Raw genomic sequence first — 25,530 nt, forward strand, 5'->3', positions numbered from 1 at the left:
GCCTGTGATCTTCCAGATGCTCAAGGTCATGAGAGTCAAGGAGAGACAGGGGTCTTACCACAGATGGAACAGACCAAAGAGATGTGACAACTAAAGGCAACATGAGACCTTGACCCTTTTTGTCCTTTTCTCTAAAAGACATCATTGGGACAGCTGGCAGAGCCTGAATGAGATCTGAAGATTCCATGGGGGGGTGACGTATCAATGTTCCTCTTCTGACCATGCTGGTTGTTCTGTGGGTAAACAGGAGATTGTGCCCTGTTTGTTGGAAATGTGCTCAAGTGTGCAGGGGTCATGAGGCATCATGGCAGCAACTTTCCCTCCAATAGTGCAGGGAGAAAATTTATTTGTGCTATTCTTGGAACATTTATGTAAATCTGTTATTGTTTCAAAATAAAAAGTTAAACACGCATAAACAAACTTATCAGAACAAATGCAGACCACTCAAACTACAGTGGCTTTGTAAACCAAATGGAATATAAATTTCTGGGTTACAGAGTGCATAGAAGGTAAAAGAATTAAAAAAGAAATACACCACAAGTTGGGCTTTCCAGGTAGCGCTAGTGGTGAAGAACCTACCTGCCAATGCAGGAGAGGTAAAAGCTACCAGTTTGATCCCTGGGTCGCGAAGATCCCCTAGAGGAGGGCATGGCAACCCACTCCAGTATTCTTGCCTGCAGCATTCCATGGACAGAGGAGCCTGGCAGTTACAGTCCATAGAGTTGCAAAGAGTCAGAAAGGATTGAAGCAACTTAGCGCACACACTCATACCACAGGCTAGTTCTTAGGAAAAGTCTTAGTTTAAGAAGATGAAAACGTGTTGGAGGTGGATGGTGGTGATGGTTGTACAACAATGTGAATGTACTTAATACCACTAAACTGTACTCTTAAAAATGGTTGAAGTGGCAAATTTTATGTTATGTATATTTTATCACAATAAAAAATATTCAAACTGCGGGGGAAAAAAGACTATTATGTCCTTACAGCATCTGGGTAAAACTTAAATAGGTTTAAAATTGAATTTCTCTTTCAGTCACCAGATAACTATTGGAGGCAGGCACTGAACATATAACCTTACATTTATGAACTCACACAGTCTTCAGTCATCATGAGCTCAGTGTTACACTGTCCCCAGTTCACAGAGAAGGACTAGGGACAGGAAAATTTTCAGTCACGTGCCAGGGTGATGGAACCAGAAGCAAAACGGAATTCAGACCATGTCACTGCTCTCTGCCACTGTCCACGTCAAGAATACGTCAATCTTGCACCAAAACCATGTTGAGAAAGAAACATACTTTCGGACTTCCCTGGTGGACAGGAAACCACCCGCCAATGCAGGGGACATGGGTTCAATCCCCAGTCTAGGAAGGTCCCACAGGCTGCAGGGCAACTAAGCCCCCGCACCATCACTACTGGAGCCTGCATGTTCTGGGGCCCGCCAGCTGCAACTGCGGAAACCTGTGCACGCCGACAGCCTGCGTTCTGCAACAAGGGAAGCCACCGCAATGAGAAGCCTGTGCACCACAACCAAGAGTAGCCCACACAGAGCAACGAAGACCAAAAATAACTGAATTAATGAATAAAAAAAGAAACACACTTTTGTACCACATTTGTACTTTCTACAAGCCCCAGTATAACTGAAGTGCTATGCCCTAAAGTGACGTACAACGTTCGAGTAACTGATCTCAAGAGACCAACTCCCTCTAAGAAATCAAGTGGCGACCCTTCTATTGATGACTTTAGTTTTAAAGGTATCTTCACCATATTTGGTGGCTTCTCTTATAAACCATCTTCAGGGGACTTCCCTGCTGGGCCACTGGATAAGAATCCTCCTGCCAATGCAGGGGGCATAGGTTCAATCCCTGATTTGGGAAGACTCCACATGCCGTGGAGCAAGTAAACCCGTGTGCCACGATTACTGAGCCTATGTTCCAGAGCCCCCGAGCCATGACGACTGAGCCTGTGTGCTGCGACTACTGAGCTCACATGCCTAGAGGCTGCGTTTTGCAACAGGAGAAGCCCCCACAATGAGAAGCCCATGCACCACAAGGAAAAGTAGCCCCTGTTTGCTCCAACTAAAGGCCTGTGAGCAACAACCCAGTGCAATTAAAAAAAAAAAAAAACACACCTTCAAATTGTTATTAACCTTGACCAAGTGATCAAGTCAGAACTATCAGTGGTAGGATTTATTGACGGCACATACCTCGGACATGATGCGCCGAGAAGTACACAACCTTGCTTCTGTGAGATTTCTGCCAAAGACGCACAACCTCAGTCTAATTATGTAGAAACAATGGACAAACCACACTGAAGGACTCTCTATAAAATGACTGAGCAGTTCTCAGCAAAAGTATGAACGTCATAAATGAGGAATAACAATGGAGAAAACTTCACAGATTGGTGGTAACTAAGGAGACATGATGACTACATGCAGTGTGGATCCTGAACCAGAAAAGGGCATTTAGGACCAAACCCAGGGAAATTCAAATAGGGCCTGTTGCTCAGTTACATAGCATTGTACCAACGTCAGTTTCCTGGTTTTAATCACCACACTGTGGAAACAGTGACAGATTTTATTTTCTTGGGCTCCAAAATCACTGTGGACGGTGACTGCAGCCATGAAATTAAAAGACGCTTACTTCTTGGCAGAAAAGCTATGACAAACCTAGACACATATTAAAAAGCAGAGACATTACTTTGCTGACAAAGGCCCGTATAGTCAAAGCTGTGGTTTTTCCAGTAGTCATGTACGGATGTGAAAGCTGGACAATAAAAACGGCTGATCACCAAAGAATTAATGCCTTCAAACTGTGGTGCTAGAAATGACTTGAGAGTCCCCTGGACAGCAAGGAGATCAAACCAGTCAATCCTAAAGGAAATCAACCCTGAATTGGAAGGACTGATGCTGAAGCTTAAGCTCCAATACTTTGGCCACCTGATGTGAAGAGCTGACTCACTGGAAAAGACCCTGATGCTGGGAAAGGTTGAAGGCAGGAAGAGGAGGAGGCAACAGAGGATGAGATGGTTAGATGGCATCACCGACCCAATGGACATGAGTTTGAGCAAACTCTGGGAGGTAGTGAAGGACAGGGAAGCCTGGTGTGCTGCAGCCCATGGGATCACAGAGTCGGACACGACTGGGCAACTGAACAACAACGATGGTTTTGAAGGTGTTGCCACTAGAAGCAGCTGGGAGAAGGGGATATGAGAACTGTACCAGTTCTGTATCAGTCTGTCAACTCTCTGCAAGTCTAAATTAATTCAAAATAAAAAGATTTTTTTAAACAAAAGAACTTCCAATGGCAGAAACTTCCATGGGGCTTACTTTGGATGCTTAAAACAAGCAAAACAAAATTATTCTACTTTCCGAATTCTGTCATGTTAGATCCTTTTGTAAAAACAATGGAATGCCACAATGCCTCTGAGGTCTTATACACAGAATGCAGCTGCTTGTTACTCACTGGCAACAGTACCCTTCCGGTTACAAACTATGAAATAAACGAGTGTAATACACCAGAAAGCAGGGCTGTGACAAGTCAGAAGTGAATCATCTGAACCACTGCTGCCAGAGAGGGATGTGACGAGCATGATGGCTCAGGATGCGTGTTAGGACTGAGCTAGGACCAGAGGTACGAAGTGGTTGTATTCCTGGATTCACACTGGAAGCGCCTTCTCAACGGCCTACCTGTCTTTTCCTTGATCTCGCAGAGCACGCTGAAGAGAGCAGGCTTCATCCGATGGCAGTTCAGAGCATGCTTTCTGAAAGAGAGGTGGCAGGAGCACGTGAGAGGTGAGGAGTCATTCTGGGCATGAGAGTAAAGATCCTCCAGACTGAGTCTGCCAGTTCTGCTGAAATTTCCTATGGAAGGACAGAACCGTAGCATTTCTAATGAATTCAATTTGTACCAAATCCAAACAGTAATATTCAAACATTCAAAACATTTCTCCTTAAACAGTGCAAGTTTAAATAACGCAAATATGAAATTTCAAGGTCCAGTAACTTGAAAGCTGTTCACATGTTGCCCGATCGCAGCCTCTCAGTGCATAAGTAAAACCCCAACTGAACTATCCCAGTGTCCTGCAATGTTAATTTAGCAAGACTGATGCTGAAGCTGGAGCTCCAATACTTTGGCCACCTGATGCAAGCAGCCGACTCATTGGAAAAAACCCTGATGCTTGGAAAGATTGAGGGCAGGAGGAGAAGAGGGTGACAGAGGATGAGATGGTTGGATGGCATCACTGACTCAGCAGACATGAACTTGGGCAAACTCCGGGAGACGGCGAGGAATAGGGGAGCCTGGCGTGCCTCAGTCCACGGGGTCACACTGAGTCAGACACGACTCGGTGACTGAAGAACAAGAACTGAGCCGCTCCTAGGTGCCACACGTGATTCCAGTGTCACAGAGACACACATGAGGTCCCTAGCAGTTAGGATGGGGATGTGAGACCCCACACAAACCTGTCAGCGGAGCAGGCGCTTTCTGGGCACTTAGACTAGAGTGACAAGAAGGCTTAGTGGAGTGCGAAAGTCTCTAAGGTGACATCAAAGCCGAGATCAGAGTGACAAGGAGAAGTCAGGCAGGAAGAGGCCCAAAGAGTAAATGTTCAGGCAGAGGAAACAGCCAGTGCCAAGGCCGCAGGCGTGGGGTTTCCCTGGTTGTCCAGTGTAAGAATCTGCCTGCAATGCCGGGGACACCTGTTCCATCCCAGGTTCAGGACGCTCCCTCATGCCTCTTGGCACCACAACCACTGACCCTGTGCCCTGGAGCCCACGTGCAGCAAGTACTGAAGCCCACCGGCCCGAGAGCTCATGCTCCACAAGAGAAGACTCTGCGACGAGGAGTCCAAGTACTACGGCTAGAGAGTGGCCCCGGCTCTCCATAACTGGAGACAGCCTGCGTGCAGCAAGAAAGACACAGCACCGCCAGAAATAATAAACAGTGGGCTTAAGAGACCAGGACGCTGTAGGATAAGGGGTGAGGGAGACAGCCGTATGGTTAACTTAGAGAGGCGGGCGGGGCTGACTGGAGAGTCTCCTAAGTCAGGAGAATGACTCTGGCTTCTGTTCACCCGTGATGGAAACTGTGACTGGCAGAGGCATGGCCCCCAAAGATGTCTGTATGGTGATTCTCAGAACCACTTACAAGGGAAAAAGAACTCTCAAGGAGATTAATGTTAGCGACTTTGAAGTGGAAGGATTAACTCGGATTACACAAATGGGCACAATCTAATTCACGTGTCTTTTTTCTTTCAAATTGAATTACAGTAGAAATGGCAACCCACTCCAGTATTCTTGCCTGGAAAAATCCCATGGACAGAGGAGCCTGGAGGGCTACAAGTCTGTGGGGTCGCAGAGTTGGACATGACTGAGCACACACACACATATATACATAGCTGATTTACATCTAATCATGTGTTCCTTTTTTTTAATTGTTTTTAGATTTTTAATTTTTCCCAATTATTTTTATTAGTTGGAGGCTAATTACTTTACAATAGTGTAGTGGTTTTTGCCATACATTGACATGAATCAGCCATGGATTTACATGTGTTCCCCATCCTGAACCCCCCTCCCACCTCCCTCCCCATCCCATCCCTCTGGGTCACCCCAGTGCACCAGCTCCGAGCACTTGTCTCATGCATCCAACCTGGACTGGCGATCTGTTTCACACTTGATAATATACAAGTTTCGATGCTGTTCTCTCAGATCATCCCACCCTCGCCTTCTCCCATAGAGTCCAAAAGTCTGTTCTATACATCTGTGTCTCTTTTTCTATCTTGCATATAGGGTTATTGTTACCATCTTTCTAACTTCCATATATATGCATTAGTATACTGTATTGGTATTTTTCTTTCTGGCTTACTTCACTCTGTATAATGGGTTCCAGTTTCATCCACCTCATTAGAACTGATTCAAATGAATTCTTTTTAATGGCTGAGTAATATTCCATTGTGTATATGTACCACAGCTTTCTTATCCATTCATCTGCTGATGGGCATCTGGGTTGCTTCCACGTCCTGGCTATTATAAACAGTGCTGCGATGAACATTGGGGTTAATCATGTGTTCTTAAAAGTGGACAAACTCTCCCGGCTGTGGTCAGTGAAAGAGAGGCAATGACATAGGGTCAAGCCTAGTGTTGTGGGCTTTGAAGATGGAGGGATTGTGAGCCGAGGAATGCAGGTGGAAAAGGCAAGCTGGAAACGGCAAGGAAGTGGACACTCTCCCAGAGCCTCCAGTAGGAATCCCCTGCTGAAACCTTGATTTTAGCCCAATAAGAGCCATGTCGGACTTGGAACCTACAGAAATGGAAGATCATAAATCTGTGCTTTTTAAGCGACGATGTGGCCATTTGTCACAGCTGGTAATAGAAAACAAACACAGGAAGTGACGGAGGAGCTCACAGGGTGGTTTGCATGTGATATATATTGCACTTTATTAGTGCTGATCTTTTTGAGATGTAATTCACACATCATAAAGTTTACCCTTAAGTGTGTATATAATTCAGTGACTTTTAGCTAATTCATGACATGCAGTTCTCACCACTACCTAATTCCAGGACACTTTCATCACCCCAAGGAGAAATCCTGTTCTCATTTAGTAGTCATTCCACATTTCTCCCTCCTCCCACTCAGCAACTCCTGATCTGCTTTCACAGATTTGTCTGGACATTTCATATAAAAGGAAATCACGTAGCATGTGGTCTTTGGTGACACAGAGTACATTTTCAAAGTTCATCCAAGATATTGTGTATCAGTGCTTCCTTCCTTTTAATAGGCAACTAATACTCCGTTGTTAGAATATATTTTGTTCATCTGTTCATCAGTTGATGGACATTTGGGTTATTTCCACCTTTTGATTATTATTAATAATGCTGCTACGAACATGCACGTGTAAGTTTTTGTGTGACCACATGCCTAGGGAGAATGGTTGGATCATATAGTAACTCTATGTTTAACTTTTTAAGGAAATGGCAAACTTCTGCAAAGTGGCTGCACCATTTTCCCTTCCTATCAGCAACTTAAGAGGGATTCAATTTCTCCACATCCTCAACACTTGTTACTTAAAAAAAAAAAAAAAATTATAGCCACCCTTGTGGGTGTGAGGTGGTATCGCACTGTGGTTTGGGTTTGCATTTGTCTAATGGCTAAAGACGTTGTACATCTTTTCACGAATTTATTAGTCACTTTTTTCGGTTGTACCGGGTCGTCACTGCTGAGTGTGGGCTTTCCCTAGTTGTGGCGAGCAGGCTTCTCATTGTGGGGGCTTCTCTCGAGGAGCACAGGTTCTAGGCGTGCGGGCGTCACTAGCTGCGGTGTGCGGGTCTAGGGCACGAGGACTCCAGTAGTGGTGGCGCTGGGGCTCAGAAGCTGTGGCTCTCCGACTCCAGAGTGCGGGCTCAGAAGTTGTGGCACACGGGCATGGTTGCTCCACGGTTTGTGGAATCTTCCTGGACCAGAGATCAAACCTGGGTCCCCTGCATTGGAAAGCGGATTATTATCCACTGTGCCACCAGGGAAGTCCTATCAGCTTTCTTCTCCTTCTTCTTTTTCTGGTGTATTTGGTCTTTATATTTTATTTTTTTTTTTTTTTTTTATTATTTGGAGACTAATTACTTCACAACATTTCAGTGGGTTTTGTCATACATTGATATGAATCAGCCTGGTCTTTTTATTTTTAATATTTACTGTAGTATAATTGATTTATGGGCTTCCCAGCTGGCTCAGTGGTATAAAGAACTTGCCTGCTAATGCAGGAGACCAGGGATTCAATCCCTGGGTTGGGAAGATCCTCTGGAGAAGGAAATGGCAACCCACTCCAGTATTCTTGCCTGGGAAATCCCATGGACAGAGGAGCCTGGTGGGCTACAGTCCGTGGGGTCACAAAAGACTTGGGCGTGACTGAGCAACTAAACAGCAACCGCAACAACAAGTAGTCGGTTTACAATAGTGTGTGCTTTCAGGCGCACAGCCGGCCATCCTTTAGGAAGATGTCTCTTCAAATCCTCCACTTGCTCGGCTGCGCTGGCTCTCAGTTGCAGCGCTTGGGGTCTCCGGTGTGTCCTGCGGGATCTCCTCTTGTGGCTCATGGACCCTGCCTTTTGCTGTGGCCTGCTGCCCCCAGAGTCCACAGGCTCAGTAGTTGCGGGGTGTGGCCTTAGTAGCTCTATGGCAAGAGGGATCTTAGTTCCTCGACCAGCGATCAGACTCTAGCTCCCTGTATTGCAAGGTGCATTCTTAATCACTGGACCATCAGGGAAGTCCCCTTTGTTCCTTTTTAAATTAGGCTATTTTTTATTGTTGAGTTGTAAGAGTTCCTTATATATTCTGGATACTAGATGCTAATATGATTTGCAAATTTTTTTCTCCCATTCTATAAGCTGTCTTTTGACTTTCTTTATAGTGTCCTTTGAAGCACAAAAGTTTTTCATTTTGATGATATCAAATTTATCTATATTTTCCTTCTGCTGCTTGTGCTTCAGGGGTCATATCTAAGAAGCTGTTGAGACTGGAGGGCTTTGTGGGTTTGAGCGTTGAGCACGTTTGGGGGAGGGTCTGAAAAGGAGGGCTGTGTTTTGATCAGGTTATACCTGAGATCCCTATAAGCTTCCCAAGAGGAGGAATCAGGTAGGCAGACAGCACACAGACATGGACTCCAGGCTGGAGATAAACAACATAAATGTTAGGAGAAACACTGACTGAAACTGCCCACCCTGGCCAGGCACCATAGTAACCATTTTTGTGTTATTTTACGACAGGAGGTCCTGGTAAGAAATATGGAACTCACAAGCCACCACCAACGGGAAGAATATGGGAAAGGTCAAAAGGAGACGCCATATGTCCTACCAACCTCCCAGAATCCTCCTCGCTGGAATCCATCCTGGCTGGATGCGTGTACCACCAGGAAGGACCCTGAGTCAGAATGTTGGCCAGAGACAACCTGGAAACTAACCCCATCACCATAAAACCCAAGACCGTGAGCCCTGTGGCAGAGCAGTCCTCCTGGGTTCCCTCACCCTCTTTCTCTCCGCCCAGGCACCCCTTCCCAATAAAGTCTCTTGTTCTGTCAGCTCATGTGTCTTCTTGGACAATTCATTTCTGAGTGTTAGACAAAAGCCCACTCTCTGGCCCTGGAAGGGGTCCCCCTCCCCTTCCTGCGATGTAAAGACGGAGCTCTGGGCATAGAGATGGCACTTTTAAGTCACAAGACTTGAGGGAATCACCACAGGAGAATGTAGATAGAGGGACCCAGGCCCAGGCTCAGCCATCTGGCCTTGGAGGGCCAAGCAGATGAAAAACTCCCGCAGAGGAGACTGGGGCCCAAACTGCCGGTGGGGAGGAACCAAGAACAGCTTCAAAGACAGAAGCGTAATCTGTGAGCAGTGCTTCTGAGAGGTGAAGCAGGAAAAGAGACCTTGGATTTAGCAACATGGAGGTCACTGGTCACTGACTCAGCGGAGGGAGGAGAAGGTTGGGAGAGGGTGGGTGGAGGTGGGAGAGGAAGTGGAAGTAGCAACCACAAACTCTGACACCATCACAAAAAACAGCAAAGAAATGCAGCAAGTGCTAAAAGAAAGGGTGTATATTAATCATGTTGAAAATTTTTCTTATTTATTTTTAAAAAATTTATTCATTCATTCATTCATTTGGCTGCACTGGTCTTAGTTGCGGCATGTTCTGTCTTTTATGATGCTTTGACTTTGACATCCTGGGGCAGGGAGAGACAGCCTTTCCCAGGGCTAGCTAAATCCACACAAAACAACTTGTCCGAGAGTGTGTCTTTCATATGCAAACTCAAATCCAAGGCCCATACTCCTAGCTACTGCTCTAACTCAGCACCAGTCAAGATGTCCCTAGCCCTAAATCACCCCAGGTGCCAGATACCAGATGAGGAAAGAGGAACTGCTGGAATTATTGAAACTATCCAATCCCAAACTTGCTCAGTTGTCTACCCAGCCTCACTGTTTCCTTCTCACATGTGCATGCTAAGCCGCTTCCATCATGTCCAGTTCTTTGCAACCCTATGGACTGCAGCCCGCCAGGCTCCTCTGTCCATGAGATTCTCCAGGCAAGGATACTGAAGTGGGTTGCCATTTCTTCCTCCAGGGGATCTTCCTGACGCAGGGATCGAACCTACATCTCTTACGTCTCCTGCATTGGCAGGCGGGTTCTTTACCACTAGTGCCACTTCATGGAAATCCCAATAAAGGCTCCAGGCCATGCCTTCTCCTCACTTCTGCCCACGTGGCGCTTCCCCATGTGGCCTGCATGGCGTGCACTGCCTTCTCTCAGGAATTTTAAGTGATAAACTCTTCTTTGGAAGTTGTCTCTGTCTTTCATCTTATTATACCTGATTAAAAACAAATCCTAGGGATTTCCCTGGCAGTCCAGTGGTTAAGAATCTGTCTTCTGATGCGGGGGACTTGGGTTTGATCCCTGGTCAACACACTAAGATCGCACACGCCTCGGGACAAAGCACAGAGCAACTGCTGGGCCGATGCGCTCTAGAGCCTGTGCCCACGGCTAGAGACCCCCCAGGCCCTGCGGCTAGAGAAAAGCCGGCACGCCACACTGGAGAGCTCATGAGAGGCAACGAAGACCCAGCACAGCCAAAAACACCCAGATCCCAGGTACAAGCCACAGACAGGGAGAGGCAAGGGAGGTGTTTGCTTCTTTGTGTGTTTTTAAAGATGGGAGACACTAGCACATGTTTATATGCCCAAGAGCCAGTCTAGGGAGGGAATGTGATAACACAAGAGAGAGAGTGAGGATACCTGTAATCTCAAGGGTGTATATATATGTGAGAAGTCAGCATACAAATTTGATTGTTTGTAGCTAGGCTTCAATAGTACATGAACTGAGAAGTTCCAGATGTACAAGCTGGATTTAGAAAAGGAAGAGGAACCAGAGATCAAATTGCCAACATTCACTGGATCATAGAAAAAGAAAGAGAATTCCAGAAAAACATCTACTTCTGCTTCATTGACTACACTAGAGCTTTTGACTGTGTGGGTCACAAAAAACTGGAAAATTCTTAAAGAGGTGGGAATACCAGACCATCTTACTTGCCTCCTGTGAAACCCGTACACAGGTCAAGAAGCAACAGTTAGAACCAGACATGGAACAACAGACTGGCTCAAAATTGGGAAACGAGTACATCAAGGCTGTATATTGTCAACCTGATTATTTAACTTACGTGTAGAGTACATCATGCAAAATGCCCAGCTGGATGATGCATAAGGCTGGAATCAAGACTGCCAATCTGAAGAGGAGAAGGGGATGGGAGAAATACCAATAATTTCAGATATGTAGATGACACCACCCTTATGGCAGAAAGCGAAGAGGAACTAAAGAGCCTCTTGATGAAGGTGAAAGAGGAGAATGAAAAAGCTGGCTGGAAACAATATTCAGAAAACTAAGATCATGGCATCTGGTCCCATCACTTCATGGCAAATAGATGGGGAAACAATGGAACAGTGATGGACTTTATTTTTTGGGGCTCCAAAATCACTGCAGATTGTGACTGCAGCCATGAAATTAAAAGACGCTTGCTCCTTGGAAGAAAAACTATGACAAACCAAGGCAGCATATTAAAAAGCAGGGACATTACTTTGCTGACAAATGTCCATATAGTCAAAGCTATGTTTTTTTCAGTGGTCACATATGGATGTGAGAGTTGGACCATAAAGAAGGCTGCACACCAAAGAATTGATGCTCTTGAACTGCGGTGCTGGAGAAGACTCTTGAGAGTCCCTTGGACTGCAAGGAGATCAAACCAGTCAATCCTAAGGGAAATCAATCCTGAATATTCATTGGAAGGACTGATGTTGAAGCTGAAGCTCCAATACTTTAGCCACCTGATGCGAAGAGTCTACTCATTGGAAAAGAACCTGATGCTGGGAAAGACTGAAGGCAGGAGAAGGGGACGACAGAGGATGAGATGGCTGGGTGGCATCACCGACTCGATGGACATGAGTTTGAGCACGCCCTGGGAGACAGTGAGGGACAGGGAGGTCTGCAATAAATGGTGTCACAAAGAGTTGGACACGACTGAGTGTCTGAACAGCAACAACATGCCATTACTTTAACGTTTGCTGCTGCTTTAAACGTTTAAAAGCATTTGTGATTTTAAAACCTATAATGCTGTCATCCAAGCATCCATTATTAAAAGGTGCTGGCTGCCAAGGAGACATAATGTACCTGAAAACCAGTAGCTTCATCATGGAAGCCAAATGTGATTAATACCATGAGGAAGGTCAAACATCTGCCATAACTCACTATAATGTTGATCCAAAGGAGAATGTCCTCATTTTCAAATGCTTTCCAAACTCACCATGTGCCCCTGCGGGATTCCTTTCAAAAGGTTAGGGCTGGGGTGCAGAACTAAGATACACATCTCTGAAGCCAAATACGAGAATGTTAATGGGCAATGAGATTCGGTGTTCTGTAAAGCTGAACCCAAATGTTAGTCTTTTGTACACAGTGTACAGTAGTTGATCACATAGGATTATTACGCCAAAATGTTTTCCTTCCATAGAAGCAGTTATTTTCTTCATAAAAATGGACTCTGGTTAGAGCTTGTGATGTAATTCTAAAAATACAAGGAAAGAGAAAAGAGAATAAAGTTGGCTGCTTTGCTTCTCAAAGGGGATTCTAGGAAAGTTTATTCCCAGGTCAGTTTCCTGCTTATAAAACATCTTACTTAAGATACAGTATAAAGGCACCTTTGAATGAACACAAAATGATTTCACAGAATGTTTTTTGTGGTTTATTATGAAAAGTAAACAAATGTCTAACCTTCCAGCATGTTCCTGGCCTAGAGGTGATCAGCTGACAGCAAACCATTAATGATTTCATAAAGTATGACAGACCAGGGAATTCACAGCATCACCAAAAAGGATGAATTATTTTCTGTGAGGGACATACCCTAAGGTAACCCCACTGAGTGTAATCTTCTCTCCTTGACTTTGGGCAGATTCTGTGACTTGCAGGGCAGCAGTGGTGATGATACAGTCTAGCCTGTGGTTATGTTATGTTATGTATTACTCCAGTTTAGTAGACTGGGGAATGTAACCTGTCATCCTTGAAGCCAGGTGCTATGTTGTGAGAGAGCCATAACTCGGAACTCTAGGGAGTCTCTGAGAGTTGAGAGCAGACCCCATCTGACAGCTAGCAAGAAAATAAGAACCTCCATCCTATAACTGCAAGGAACAGTTCTGCCAACAACCCTATGAGACTGGAAGAGGACCCAGAGCTTCAGATAGGAACACAGACCAGCCAACACCTTGGCTGATGTCTTGCGAGACCCTGAGCAGACGACCCAGCTCATATGTGCCCAGATTCCTGCCCATGGAAACTGAGATCCCAAAGGTATGTTATTTTAAGCCATTAGGTTTGTGGCAATTTGTTACATAGCAACAGATAACTGACCAGATAGTAAGGTGGTGAATGGGGACTGTGGGCAGAAAAACAACGTCTGTGTTGGCACCTCTAGCAAGTACATGATATGTTCTGCCCAACCAAGTATCTGCATTAAAACAAAACAAAATGTTAATATTTATGAAGAAGTAAAATTCCAATGAATGAGAAATGATGAATCCTTTAAATAAAGAAACTTCTGAAGACAAACTAAATTAAAAAACAAATCTGTGAATATCCTTTTAAAACCAATCTGTAACAGAACTATTATCACATAGAATCATGCCAGAAAATGAAAGCATTCAGCTTTACCACCCTCCAAACCTACTTATTCAATATTTACAGGACAAACATTGAGGCACTACCATATAGTGGTCACTGTATAAGGAGAAAGGACTGTGGGAATGAATAGAAGATAAATCACATCCTGGCTTCTACCAACTACTACAGCTTCTAATTTTACCTATTATTTACTTTTCCAAATTATGGAATGACCTGCCTTTCTGAACGAAGTATTGTTTCATTTTATTTATTTTTGGGGTAGTTGTTTACTAATTTTTTTATTAAAGTATAGTTGACTTACAATGCTACATTAGTTTTGGGTGTGTGTGCATGCTAAATCACTTCAGTGGTATGCAGCTCTTTGCGACGCTATGAACTGTAGCCCACAGGCTCCTCTGTCCATGGGATTCTCCAGGCAAGAATACTGGTAGTGGGTGGCCATTCCCTTCTCCAGGGGATCTTCCCAACCCAGTGATCAAACCCAGGTCTCCTGAGGCTCCTGCTTTGCAGGTGGATTCTTTACCACTGAGCCGCTAGGAAGCCCAGACTGGGGCATACCCCATAGTAATTCAACATTTTTATAACTTATACTCAAAACAAAGTTACTATAACATACTGTCTATATTCCCTGTGCTATGCATACATTCCTATAACTTACTTGTTTCGTAGCTACTAGTCTGCACCTTTTAACCCGCTTCACGTACTCAGCCTCTCCCCTGGCCTTCTTCCCCCTGGAAACCAATAGTTTGTTCTCCGTGAGTCTGTTTCTGCTCTATTCGTTCACTTGCTTTATATTTCAGATTCCACATATAAGTGAAGACACACTACCTATCTTTTTCTCTCTGACTTATTTTCTGAACAAGGTCTCATTTTAAATTACTGAGAAATTTGACTTAGAGATACATCCAGAGATCTTATCCCTTAGAATAGGATACTTCTTGAAAAAACTTCCCTGAGAGCAACAATGATCAAATACCTCAACAAAAGATGGAATCAAATCCCCTTAATTATTTTCGTTTCTGAAGAACTGTTTTAGCTGACAAATAATATGTACCTCCTGGAGACAGACTGAGGTGAAGAACAACAATCAGAAGACATGGTCCCTACCCTGAGGAAATAAAACCTTGATGGAAAACCTAGAAACTCACAGAGGGTGCCGAGCTCCAGAAGGGAATGCAGCCCAGGAGACAGATGCCCCTGGCATTTTAAAATAAACTTCTTAGTGAACTAGGAAGAATCAAACTATAGTAGGTGTCATCAATCATTTGTACAGTCATTCAAAAAACAAATTTACACACAATGAAACAAAAACAGCTAAGTAAATGGGAATTGAGAATATGTTCTGATACCCAAGTTCAACCATGGAAATCATTACAGCAATTTTAGCAAAATGAAGCCTTGAACCAGGACCTAGCTTTGGCACTGGAAAACATGGAAGATTATTAATACAACACAGGAAAAACTCTGTAGGACCTGAATGAGAGAGCAGCCTTTACACAGAATAAGTTTAAGACTGCATAAAGCTCATTTCAATGTCCTTATTTCCTAATTTGCCCATGGACTGGTCACGATTGACAATACTGCGAAATTTCTTACTCAAAACCACGGAGAGATGAGAATCTCTCTGAGCACAGGGTGAAGTGGCTACTCACTATCTGCTCCAATAAACTCAAACCCCTCAGCAAGGTATTTGAGGCTCTTCACCAGCATCTCTCTGACCTGCTCCCTCCTCTGGTCTTGAAAGTGAAAAGTGAAAGTGAAAGTCGCTCTGTTGTATCCGACTCTTTGCAACTCCATGGACTATACAGCCCATGGAATTCTCCAGGCCAGAATACTGGGGTGGGTAGCCGTTCCCTTCTCCAGGGGTTTTGGGGCAGTCCTACCTTTCTGTCAAGTTCAAGACTCCAATGGGTTGGCCTATCCCAGCCTGGATTCATTACTCCCTCCTCTATTCTATCGACAGTGCTTACCAGGCCTGGCCTGGGCGTGATGAAGGCCTCAACTTACACATTTTAGAAAGTCCAGGCCAGCACCACACTTGGCACAATAACTGAGCAAAGATTTGTTGAATTTGACTGAAGGCAAGGTAGAGGCTAGAGATGTCAAACTAATAGAGGAGAAATGAAAAGTGGCAGCACTCTGACATCTCTAGGCTGAAGTAGGGCAAGTGGAGAATCAAAAACTAGGGTGAGAACTGCTAACTTCCTCGGTCAAAGAAGAGAGGAGAAGCCAAAGGTGCATAGGGCTCGGTTGGGAGCCCCTCCTTGGTCTCTGTTATAGGGCTGAGCTCCTGGTGGGCACTCATCCACTCTAGGAATGATGAGAACATATTAAGGGGTTTAATAACGCCGCATGATGAGAGAGACAATCAAAAATGTCTGGCTGGAACACACCACATTTGGAGAATTCCCTAGAGGTCCAGTGGTTAGGACATTGGCGCTTTCACTGCTGGGGCCTGGGTTCAATCCCTGGTTGGGGAACTAAGATCTTGCAAGCCTCATGACATGGCCAAAGTGGGGAGGCGGGGGAAACACTAGATTTGGGCAGGAGAAAGTGATGAATAAAGAAGAAGGTTGCTTTAATAAAAACTAAGAGCAAGAGTACTTAAACCACTGGAAGGCTCAATCTGCAAGAGAAATGAGGGTCTCAAGACATTTCTGAAGAATGGATGGTAGAGAAGAGCCAATGACTACTCAACTTTCTTCTGATCAAGAAGTACTTATACAGGGAACAGAATAAACTTCATGCTCATTCCTTGCTTGGGGCTTGGCAAGGAATTCATGCTCGCCTGGACAGCAGAGAAGACAGGCAGTCACTCCACTGAGTCCCTGCCTAGAAGGCCATGCCCGCCACTCAGGTCTGACAGAACCATATGTTCCATGCCTTCCTTGCACACTCGCTTGCCCCAGCCTGGAATACTGTTGCCTCCTTGGCCTAGGCAAAGCCTCTCATCCAGGCCACAGTCATCTCCTCGGGGGATGCTTCTGACACCCAGCCTGACTTCCGCTGGACTCTGGTGTCCCAGGGTGCACATTCCACGGGCTCTCATCTTGCTGACAGGTAGTCTCTCTTGCCCTGGCTGATTGAGTCCTCATCACCCTCTCTGGTCGCCTCTGCACTGCACTCTGCAGTGTCTGCCTCTCCTGAACTGTGAACTTTTGGGACTCGCTGTTGTATCCCCAGAACCTGGCACAAAAGGAAAGGTTACTGAGCAGTTGAGATTAAATTCTTAACAATGAACTTTAAAAAACAGCTTCTGATGCTCCAGTCCAGCTTTCTAATCTTCCACAGTACTGGATCAGCTCCAAGCTCCTCTGAGTCATGTCATGCTCTAGGGAGCCCGTGGGGCACTGGGAGAAGCAGGGAGGACAGCAGGTCGGCACCAGAGTTCAAGAGAATAAGGCCAGATCTCCAACCAGCCACACCCTAGTCATCTGACCTCAGGCAAGTTCTTACTCAGGTCCAGTTCCTCTTCTAGAAGCTCAGTGAAATCACCCACTTCCTAGGGTTTTTGGGAGATTTAAATGAGAGACAGAAATTATGGCTATCATCATCATCATCAACCACTGTATTCTGAGAGGTGTTGGGTGCTGTGCTGTGCTTAGTCGCTCAGTCATGTCTGACTCTGCGACCCCATGGACTGTAGCCTGCCAGGCTCCTCTGTCCGTGGGATTCTCCAGGCAAGACTACTGGAATGGGTTGCCATACCCTCCTCCAGGGGATCTTCCCGTCTCCTGCATTGCAGGTGGATTCTTTCCTGTCTGAGTCACTAGGAAAGTCATACTCTCACTTAAATGACTGAAACCTGCTCATTTATGAAACTTTTCTGAAACATTCACATATTGCTTTACTTACTGATAAAACCACTTCAAAAGGGATTTTGCTGTGATCCTAGACAGCTTCAGGAAATCATTTTAAAACCAGCAAAGTCCAACTCTTGGGAAAAGTACACCAAGGACAGCAAGACTTTCCTTTGGCACTAGACCAAGTCAAGCTAAGTGTGTTAAGCTAGGAGCAGCGCTAAAACCTGCAAGCAGGCTAAGGACACAGACTGCCAGGCACCAAGTCGACTCGTATTTACAGAACCTCCTTAAGGGTGATGAAAAAGAAAATTTTAGCGCTGAAATTTTACTTTCTGGGTTTGGACGAATAGATCCTCTCTTGCTAATGCTATCTGGCTTTAGGAAATTACAAACCATAAATTCCTCTTCTGACTCCTTGCATTCTTTGATGGGCGTGCTCAAAGGCTGAATGCTCTCTGAAAAGCATTAACGTGCTTACTTCTAATGGTCTGTGTTCCCATATTTAGTATCCCAGAGGTGCCGAGACAAGGGGCATACCATTCACTCATCAGTACACGCCTCACCATCTGAGTAAGTTCTAAGAACAGTCAAATTTACGTCATCATCACCTTTTAATATTCAGAACTTAATCCATATTATAAGTAAAATCTGCAGAAATACTGGAGGAATTAAGAAAGTCATGCAAATTTTGACCAGTAGAAAATAATCTTACAAGTCATAAGTAAAAATCAAATTAAAATTTGTTTCTTCTTAAGGAAAGTTATGAAGGTCCTAATTGAAGTGTCCATTATGTTGCCTAAAAGACAACCTCTAAATATAACCTTTTTAGTTTCAGGTACACCACTCTATATGCCATATAGCTAGCTCCTAACACGTATAATAGCGATGGTTTTTTATCATATAATCTCTTCTGTTGCATTGTAATCCCTTTAAAAAAATTTTATTTATTTAATGAATTTATTATTTGGCTGCATCAGGTCTTAATTGCAGCAGGGTCTTTTAGTTGCAGCATGTAGGATCTAGTTCCCCAGCCAGGGATCGAACCTGGGCCCCCTGCATTGTGAGCACAGAATCTTAGCCACTGGACCACTAGGAGTCCCTCTTCATCATATTTTTATTTGTTATATATAAAGCTTTTTTACCCTAAAAACCTTAGTACCATTCCCCATTGGTCATTTGCTGCTGCTGCTGCTGCTGCTAAATCGCTTCAGTCGTGTCCGACTCTGTGCGACCCCATAGACGGCAGCCCACCAGGCTCCCCTGTCCCTGGGATTCTCCAGGCAAGAACACTGGAGTGGGTTGCCATCAAATTCTACAAACTAACATGAATTTGAGCTATGGTTTTATAGACTATGTATAGGAACTATTAGAAACAACGCCTGGAACCTCTAAAACCTGATTTCCTTGGACTGGAAATTAAACAGACCCTAAAACAAGAGGGCCCCAAGCCCCAGATCAAAAGTATCATCTAGAGGGGAAAACAACTATTTTTTGATTTTTATTCAGTTCATTTCTAATTTTCTTTCTATATTAAGTAGGCAAAACAATGCTAATATGTGACCCTTGTGGTTAATTTTAAATTCCTTATGCCCACACACAATTTGGGCTCAAAAGTAATTTCCATTTGTCAGATTAACCATCCACTCAAGGAGATCAAACCAGTCAATCCCGAAGGAAATCAACCCTGAATATTCATTGGAAGGACCGTTGCTGAAGCTGACGCTCCAATACTTTAGTCACCTGGTGTGAAGACCCAACTCATTGGAAAAGACCCTGATGCTGGGAAAGATGAAGGCAGGAAAAGGGGATGACAGAGGATGAGATGGTAGGATGGCATCACTGACTCAATGAATATGAATTTGAGCACTCTGGGAGATGGTGAAGGACAGAGAAGCCTGGGATGCTGCAGCCCATGGGGTTGTAAACAGTCGGACACAACTTAGTGACTGAACAACAAAAACAGGGTAAAATGATCCATGAAAACTGAAGCGAAATGATCCATGAAAACTAAGCGACACACTCTCATCCCTACTCTTTTTTTTTCCATCCCTACTCTTGAGGTCCAACCTCTCCAAGGGTGGTCAGGGATCAGCACCCTCGGAGATGGTTAGAAATGTGGACTCTTTGGCCCCACTGGGACCTGGTACATCAGAATTTGCAATGCAACAGGATTTCTGCAGAGATCTGCTGCAGGTCCAGCTGAGAGAAACATTGCTCTAAAGCCCAACTGTCTGGAAATTTCTTCAGTGATGGAGATGTTTTTTACCTTCATTAATATAGTAGCTATTAGCCACATGTGGCTACTGTGCACTTGAGATACAGCTAGTGTGACGGAGGAACTGAATGTTTAATTCTATTTACTTTTAATGCATTTTATTATTTTTAATTATTATTATTTTTTTGCTGCTCTGTGTGGCATGTGGGATCTTAGTTCCTCAACCAGGGACTGAATCTGTGCCCCCTGAAATAGAAGTGCAGAGTCTTAACCACTGCGATGCTGAGGAAGTCCTCAATTTTAATGCATTTTAATTTAATATATGGCAAGGGGCTATCACATCAGACAGTGTAGCGAATACCTGCATTTCCTTGCCAGCAAATGGTCAAGAAGTGACCACAACAGCCAAATCTGCCAATCTGGCAGCACAATCATCTATCCTTCCAACACGCAAAATGACTTGAAGGCCAGTCCTCTTTAGCTGCTTCTCCCAGAACATCAGGCCTGAAGCCTGGGTCTCCAGGGTGACACTGCTGACCACTCTGCATCACTTTTTATTTTTTTTAAAGGTAAGAAATGGATTTATTTAGATTCAGAGAGAAGTACACTCTACAGACAGAGTGTGGGCCACCACAGAGGGTGAGTGGTGAAATCTGGCGTGGTTGGTTTTTATAGACTATTTTTGCTCAGGTTCTTGATGTCTCATTGCAGAAAGAATTCAGTGAGAGACAAAGTGATAGGTAAGAAGTAGGTTTATTTAGATTCAGAGAGACCACACTCCACAGACAGAATGTGGGCCATTGCAGAGGGCGTGTGTGGCCCCTTTTTAAATTAAATTTCCAAAACTCACCCCTCGGCTTTCCCAGGTCCAGAGTTTTCACCCTGACTTCTTAGGAATCTCACTACTGGACAAAAAGTAAGTCCACCAGCCTTTGATGAGTGGCAGCTTTCAGACCCCAGGGCACCTGAAGCCTGAGGATTCTCAAAGGTGTGGTATACAAATACACTGTTTGGGGCCATGGTAGTGGGGTGGGGGGCCCAGAGATTGTACCGGATTTTCAAAGGGGCCCATGATTCAAACACTGGTTAAGAACTCTGGGAGGAAGGAAGAACTTTAGAGCCTGACAGTCCTGACAGAGGGGCCTTCAACCCAAGTCTGGCAATCTCATAAACGCTTCATAAAGGGTTTCAAAGGTATTCATAGAGGTATTCAAAAGAAGTAAATGAAAAAAACTATGTAAACTTCAAAATGTAAAATGTACTATTATAAAAAATACGGCTATATGTGATAGAGTGAATATACTCAGAAAATCTTTGGCAAATGAGAGAAAAATTTCTGCCTTCCTGGTTCCATATAAGAAATGAATGAGAACATGGTCAGTGAAAGGTCCAAATCAGAAACTGTAAAACTGTTCCTTCTCCAGGAAAAGCTCAAGGTGTCACCCAAGAAAGACAGAAGATCATTCAAGGAAACTGGTCATCCCTCACGCAGGAAGTCTCCAGCTGATGAGGGCTGAATTTCAACTAAGACGGTGCATTCCAAGGTCCCCAGTGTCCATCTACTATCTGGGTAGCCGGAAGGAAGAACAATACACAGTTCACTATTCCAAGACTCCATCGAGCTGAAGCTGTAATGACAAAGTGAGTTACAAACAAGCACATTGAGCTGCCTTCCTAATAATGTAGAAAGGGGTAAGAAAAATCCAGGCTTAAGGAGGACAGGTGTGCTTTCCTTCTTTAAACACATTTAATGGTGACGAAGTGGGCTTCTCTGGTTGGCTCAGTGGTAAAGATTGCCAGTGCAGGAGAACTGAGTTTGATTTGGGGGTCAGGAAGATCCCCTGGAGAAGGAAATGTCAATGCATTCTAATGATTTTGCCTGGAAAATCCCACAGACAGAGAAGCCTGGCAGGATACAGTGCATGGGGGTGCAAAGAGTCAGGTATGACTTAGCAACTGGACACGTACGCATGGACAAAGCAGGTTGAGAGGGCCTCAAATCTGAGATGAAAAATTCTTTCTTGCCAGCCAGTTGAGCTAAATGGATTCCAGGGGCCATGAAGGGGTTGGCAGGGCACAGAGACAGTGCAGGGTCAAAAGGACTCAGAAAGGTCTCACCCAGTTGGTCAACCAGGGAAGACACGTTTTACTCCCCTGCACAGGTTGATAATCTACCTGGCTGCTGGTTTACTATAAGGAATGAAAAGTTAAAGTGTTAGTTGCTCAGTCATGTCCGACTCTTTGCAACCCCATGGACTTCAACCTGCCAGGCTCTTCTGTCAATAGAATTCTCTAGACAAGAATACTGGAGTCAGTAGCCATTCCTTTCAAGGAACAGACCCACCCAAGCTGTGTTTTCTCCAAAGTGGAGTAAGTGGCCCGCTCACTAGAGGACTAAAGACTGGTGTCTGGACTTGGGTGACTTTTAGGGCCCTGAATTCATCTAGAGGCTACACAAGAAGTAGACCAGATGTGAAGCCCCCAAAGTCTCAAAATAGAAACCCCAGGGCTCTTTCTACCTCAGAAAGGAAACAGGAATCAGCTACTTAAGAGCTCTGTGGTAGTAGAGTAAGTACCATACCCTCCCTTTTCAGCTTCTTAGCCTTCAAAGAAAAAGGACTCTCTTTGAGAACAGCAAGTAGCGACTGACTGCATTCCATTCTAAAGCCTACCTAAGGGAGTTGAGAATCTCGAGATTGACAAGGGAAAAGCAGCAGCCTCGGGGCTGTGTTGGGCTGCCACATGCCTGAGGAAGCCCACTTCTGGGAGGAGTTCAAGCTGCTTAAGCAGCTCCAGGCCTAGAACAGAAGGAACACAGCTAACTTGGCAAACACTGAAAAACTGCTTCTGTGGTTCCTGGGTGTGAAGAGCCTGTTTTCCCTTCTCCCAGCTCCAACAAATCCAGAACCTAAGTGCCACAAAACCTGACTGAATACTAGGTGCCAGGTATTGTGCACAGCCCTGGGAATACAAAGGAAAGTACAACAATGCCCTTGCTCTCAGACTGGCTTAGCAGACAGGGCATCACAGAAGGGCACCCTCTCCCGGCCCAGCTCTTTGTGCCAGGAATCACCTCTACTCAGCACACTGCTGTTATGATGACTGTTTATAAGTTAGTCTCCCCCATACCTTACTGCTGAATGAGATTATAAGAGAACCTCTTAGCCATCCTGGTGTCTGTACACCTAGCACACTGCTCCAGTGCGGGTGGGGGTGGAAGTATGTATATGTGACGCTCTTAACTTTCCAGATAGAGGCCTTGACACTGTGGAAAGAATTGACATGTTATAAGAAGCGGAGGAAAGAAAGTGTGAAGAATGCCTGCCACATCCACCTTTTACTTGCCTTCTCTGTTTCTGGGGCTGTTGTTCACCTGGCTTTGTAACCTGTCCTCCCTGGAAGGTTCTAGGCACTGTACAATTCACACCTCCAGACCCTGGTCCTATCCACAGGGACCATCCTTTACCCCAAAGAGACCCCACTCAACAAGACCTCATCTTCCAAAAGACTATCATTCAGTGCTTTGCTCCTTTCTAATAATTCAAGCAGACTCCAAACACAATGGGCTGCCTTGAGAAGCGCATTCTACCAGTCCTGGCTGGCTGACAAGTGCTAAGTGGAGGTGAGACATAAAAGCCACTGTGATTTTCCCACTACACCTGAAATAAAACCCAGACTCCTTCCTGAGGCTTGTCATCCCCATGTGATCCTGGTTCCAGACTCTCTCCACTCCACTGGGGACTCTGAGTCCCCAGCTCTGCTTTCTTCCTGCCGTTTCCCACCCTGGGGCTTCTGAAGGTGCTGTGCCCTTTCCACCTGGCTTCCCACAGTTTTCCATCCCTTTACTTACAGTTTTTCTCACAACTTATTTTTGTTATTATTTTCTCTCACACCATTAGCTTGAGAACAGTGACTATGTCAGCACCCAGCTCTGTGCCCCACACATAGTATCTAGCAAATATTCGCCAGATTAATTAAAAAAAAAAGGGGGGGGGGTCCTCTGTCTCCACTCAGCTTCCACACTAACCTTTTTACTGGATCATTTCCAAATCAAATGACACCATCTCTTCATTACCCAGTCTTATTTCTCCATTACGGACCCCCTCCCCAATTTCCCATCTTCATAAACACCACTGATTCATTCAGTTGTCCATTATTCACGAATCCTGTGTGTACCCACCTCTCAGCCCTTACACCCCTCATCTCCGAAACTCTTCCCCCTTATATTCCATAACCCTTGAAACTACTCTTCACCATAAACCTCTCCATCCACAAACTCTCCTTAAACCCATCCCTCTCACCTCAGGACAGCTCCTAAAATCCATCACTCAACTGCTTACTTCCATAAACCCCCTTTCAATCCGTTCCATTTTAACCCGTCACGTCCCTTCCTCCTCAGAATCCCGCTTCAGTCCTCCTTAAGCCTCCCCCTCCCATGCGCCCTGCCCTCCCTCTCTCCGCCCAGAGACTCGTCGCATCTCTCACCTTGCACCTTCCTCACCCATCACGACCCCAGCTGCCCCGGTCCTGGCCCCTCGGCCCGCCCCCTTCAGTGAAGCGACTTTGGAAGGCCCCCCCGCCGAATCCGCGCCAGTACCTGGCCTGCGCCTCGTCCAGGCTCTGGTCGGTGATGGCCATGATCTGCTGCAGGACGTCGCCTGTGTTGGAGCCCGGTGGGGGCCCGGGCGGCGAGCGGCGCGGGGCAGGCGGTGGCGGCGCGGGGCGCGGCGGGCGCTGCGGAGCGTCCATGAGCTGCGGGTGCTCAACCAGGAGCCGGCGAGCCTGGAGAGCTCGCGCGGACGTCGTAGCCAACTGCTGCCGTCGGTGCGCACCGCGCGCGCACCCCGGAGCCCCGCCCCTCGCCGCCGCCTACGGCCAACCGCCGCCAGCTAGGCGGCGGCGCCCCGCCCAGGGACACGCCCTGCTATCTCCGCCAGCCAACCACCGCCGCCCAAGCTGCCCGGCCCCGCCCACGGACACGCCCCTACCAGCCCCTCTCAACGGCCTAGGACTCTTTTGGAGGTTGCTGAGGCAACGGCGCTTTCAATTTTAACCCCCTCCCTCTTCCCTGCTGGCTCAGACTGTGAAGAATCCGCCTGCAATGCGGGAGACCTGGGTTCGATCCCTGGGTTGGGAAAATCCCCTGGAGTAGTGTATGGCGACCCACTCGTGTTCTTGCCTGGAGAATCCCATGGACAGAGAAGCCTGGCGGGGTACAGTCCACGGGATCGGACTGAGCGACTAAGCACACATTCTTCCAGCCGGAGAGGGCGACGCCGGTTTTGTTCTGCTTCGGAGACTCCCACCTCTCACATCTCTGCCTTCCGCATTTCCTCAGAGCCACCACTCCTGCTCAGAGACACTTTACTTCTCCTCAGAGCCAGAGCCCACCCCCCTCCCCATTTCATAGGCTCCCATGTCTCAGAGCATCCCTCAGGAACCTACACACCTCAGATCCTAACTTCTCAGACACTGCACTCTTCCTTAAAGCCACCCTTTCTTTTCAGACCTTCCCTTGCCTTTCAGAACCCCATCAACACCCCCCCGCCCCCCCACAATCTCCAGAAACCCTGAGCCCCAGACCCCTGCGCAGTGAGCTAGTGCATCCCTCAGCCTAGGGTCCCATCAGGTAGGTCACTGGGGCTTCCAGCCTCCTGGCTTCCCCTGATGCACCTCTAGTGTTCCATGGGTGGCACAGGAATATGTGGTGATGCTGGCTGGGAAGTTAAAACTGAGTGATTTTCTCAGTTGCAGAAACCAGTTCACCTTTCAAGATTCAGCTTAAGAGTGACCTTGCTTGTTTATTCATTCTTTC

General features: G+C 45.8%; 1 protein-coding gene across 1 annotated transcript in view; it reads right to left on the bottom strand.

Moving 5' to 3' along the window:
* The window catches only part of PBX4 (PBX homeobox 4), a 47,384-nt gene extending 22,855 nt beyond the window's left edge, over nt 1-24,529 (bottom strand). Inside the window, exons 1-2 of the mRNA XM_043467497.1 lie at nt 24,313-24,529; nt 3,686-3,759 (exon numbers count right to left, since the gene is read on the bottom strand). Of these exons, the coding sequence (XP_043323432.1) occupies nt 3,686-3,759; nt 24,313-24,464 (226 nt within the window). The 5' untranslated portion in view covers nt 24,465-24,529. The remainder of the gene's footprint in view (nt 1-3,685; nt 3,760-24,312) is intronic.
* Between the last annotated feature and the right edge of the window lie 1,001 nt (nt 24,530-25,530).

Source organism: Cervus canadensis, chromosome 4 (assembly GCF_019320065.1).
Source record: "Cervus canadensis isolate Bull #8, Minnesota chromosome 4, ASM1932006v1, whole genome shotgun sequence".
In the NCBI taxonomy this organism is placed as follows: Eukaryota; Metazoa; Chordata; class Mammalia; order Artiodactyla; family Cervidae; genus Cervus; species Cervus canadensis.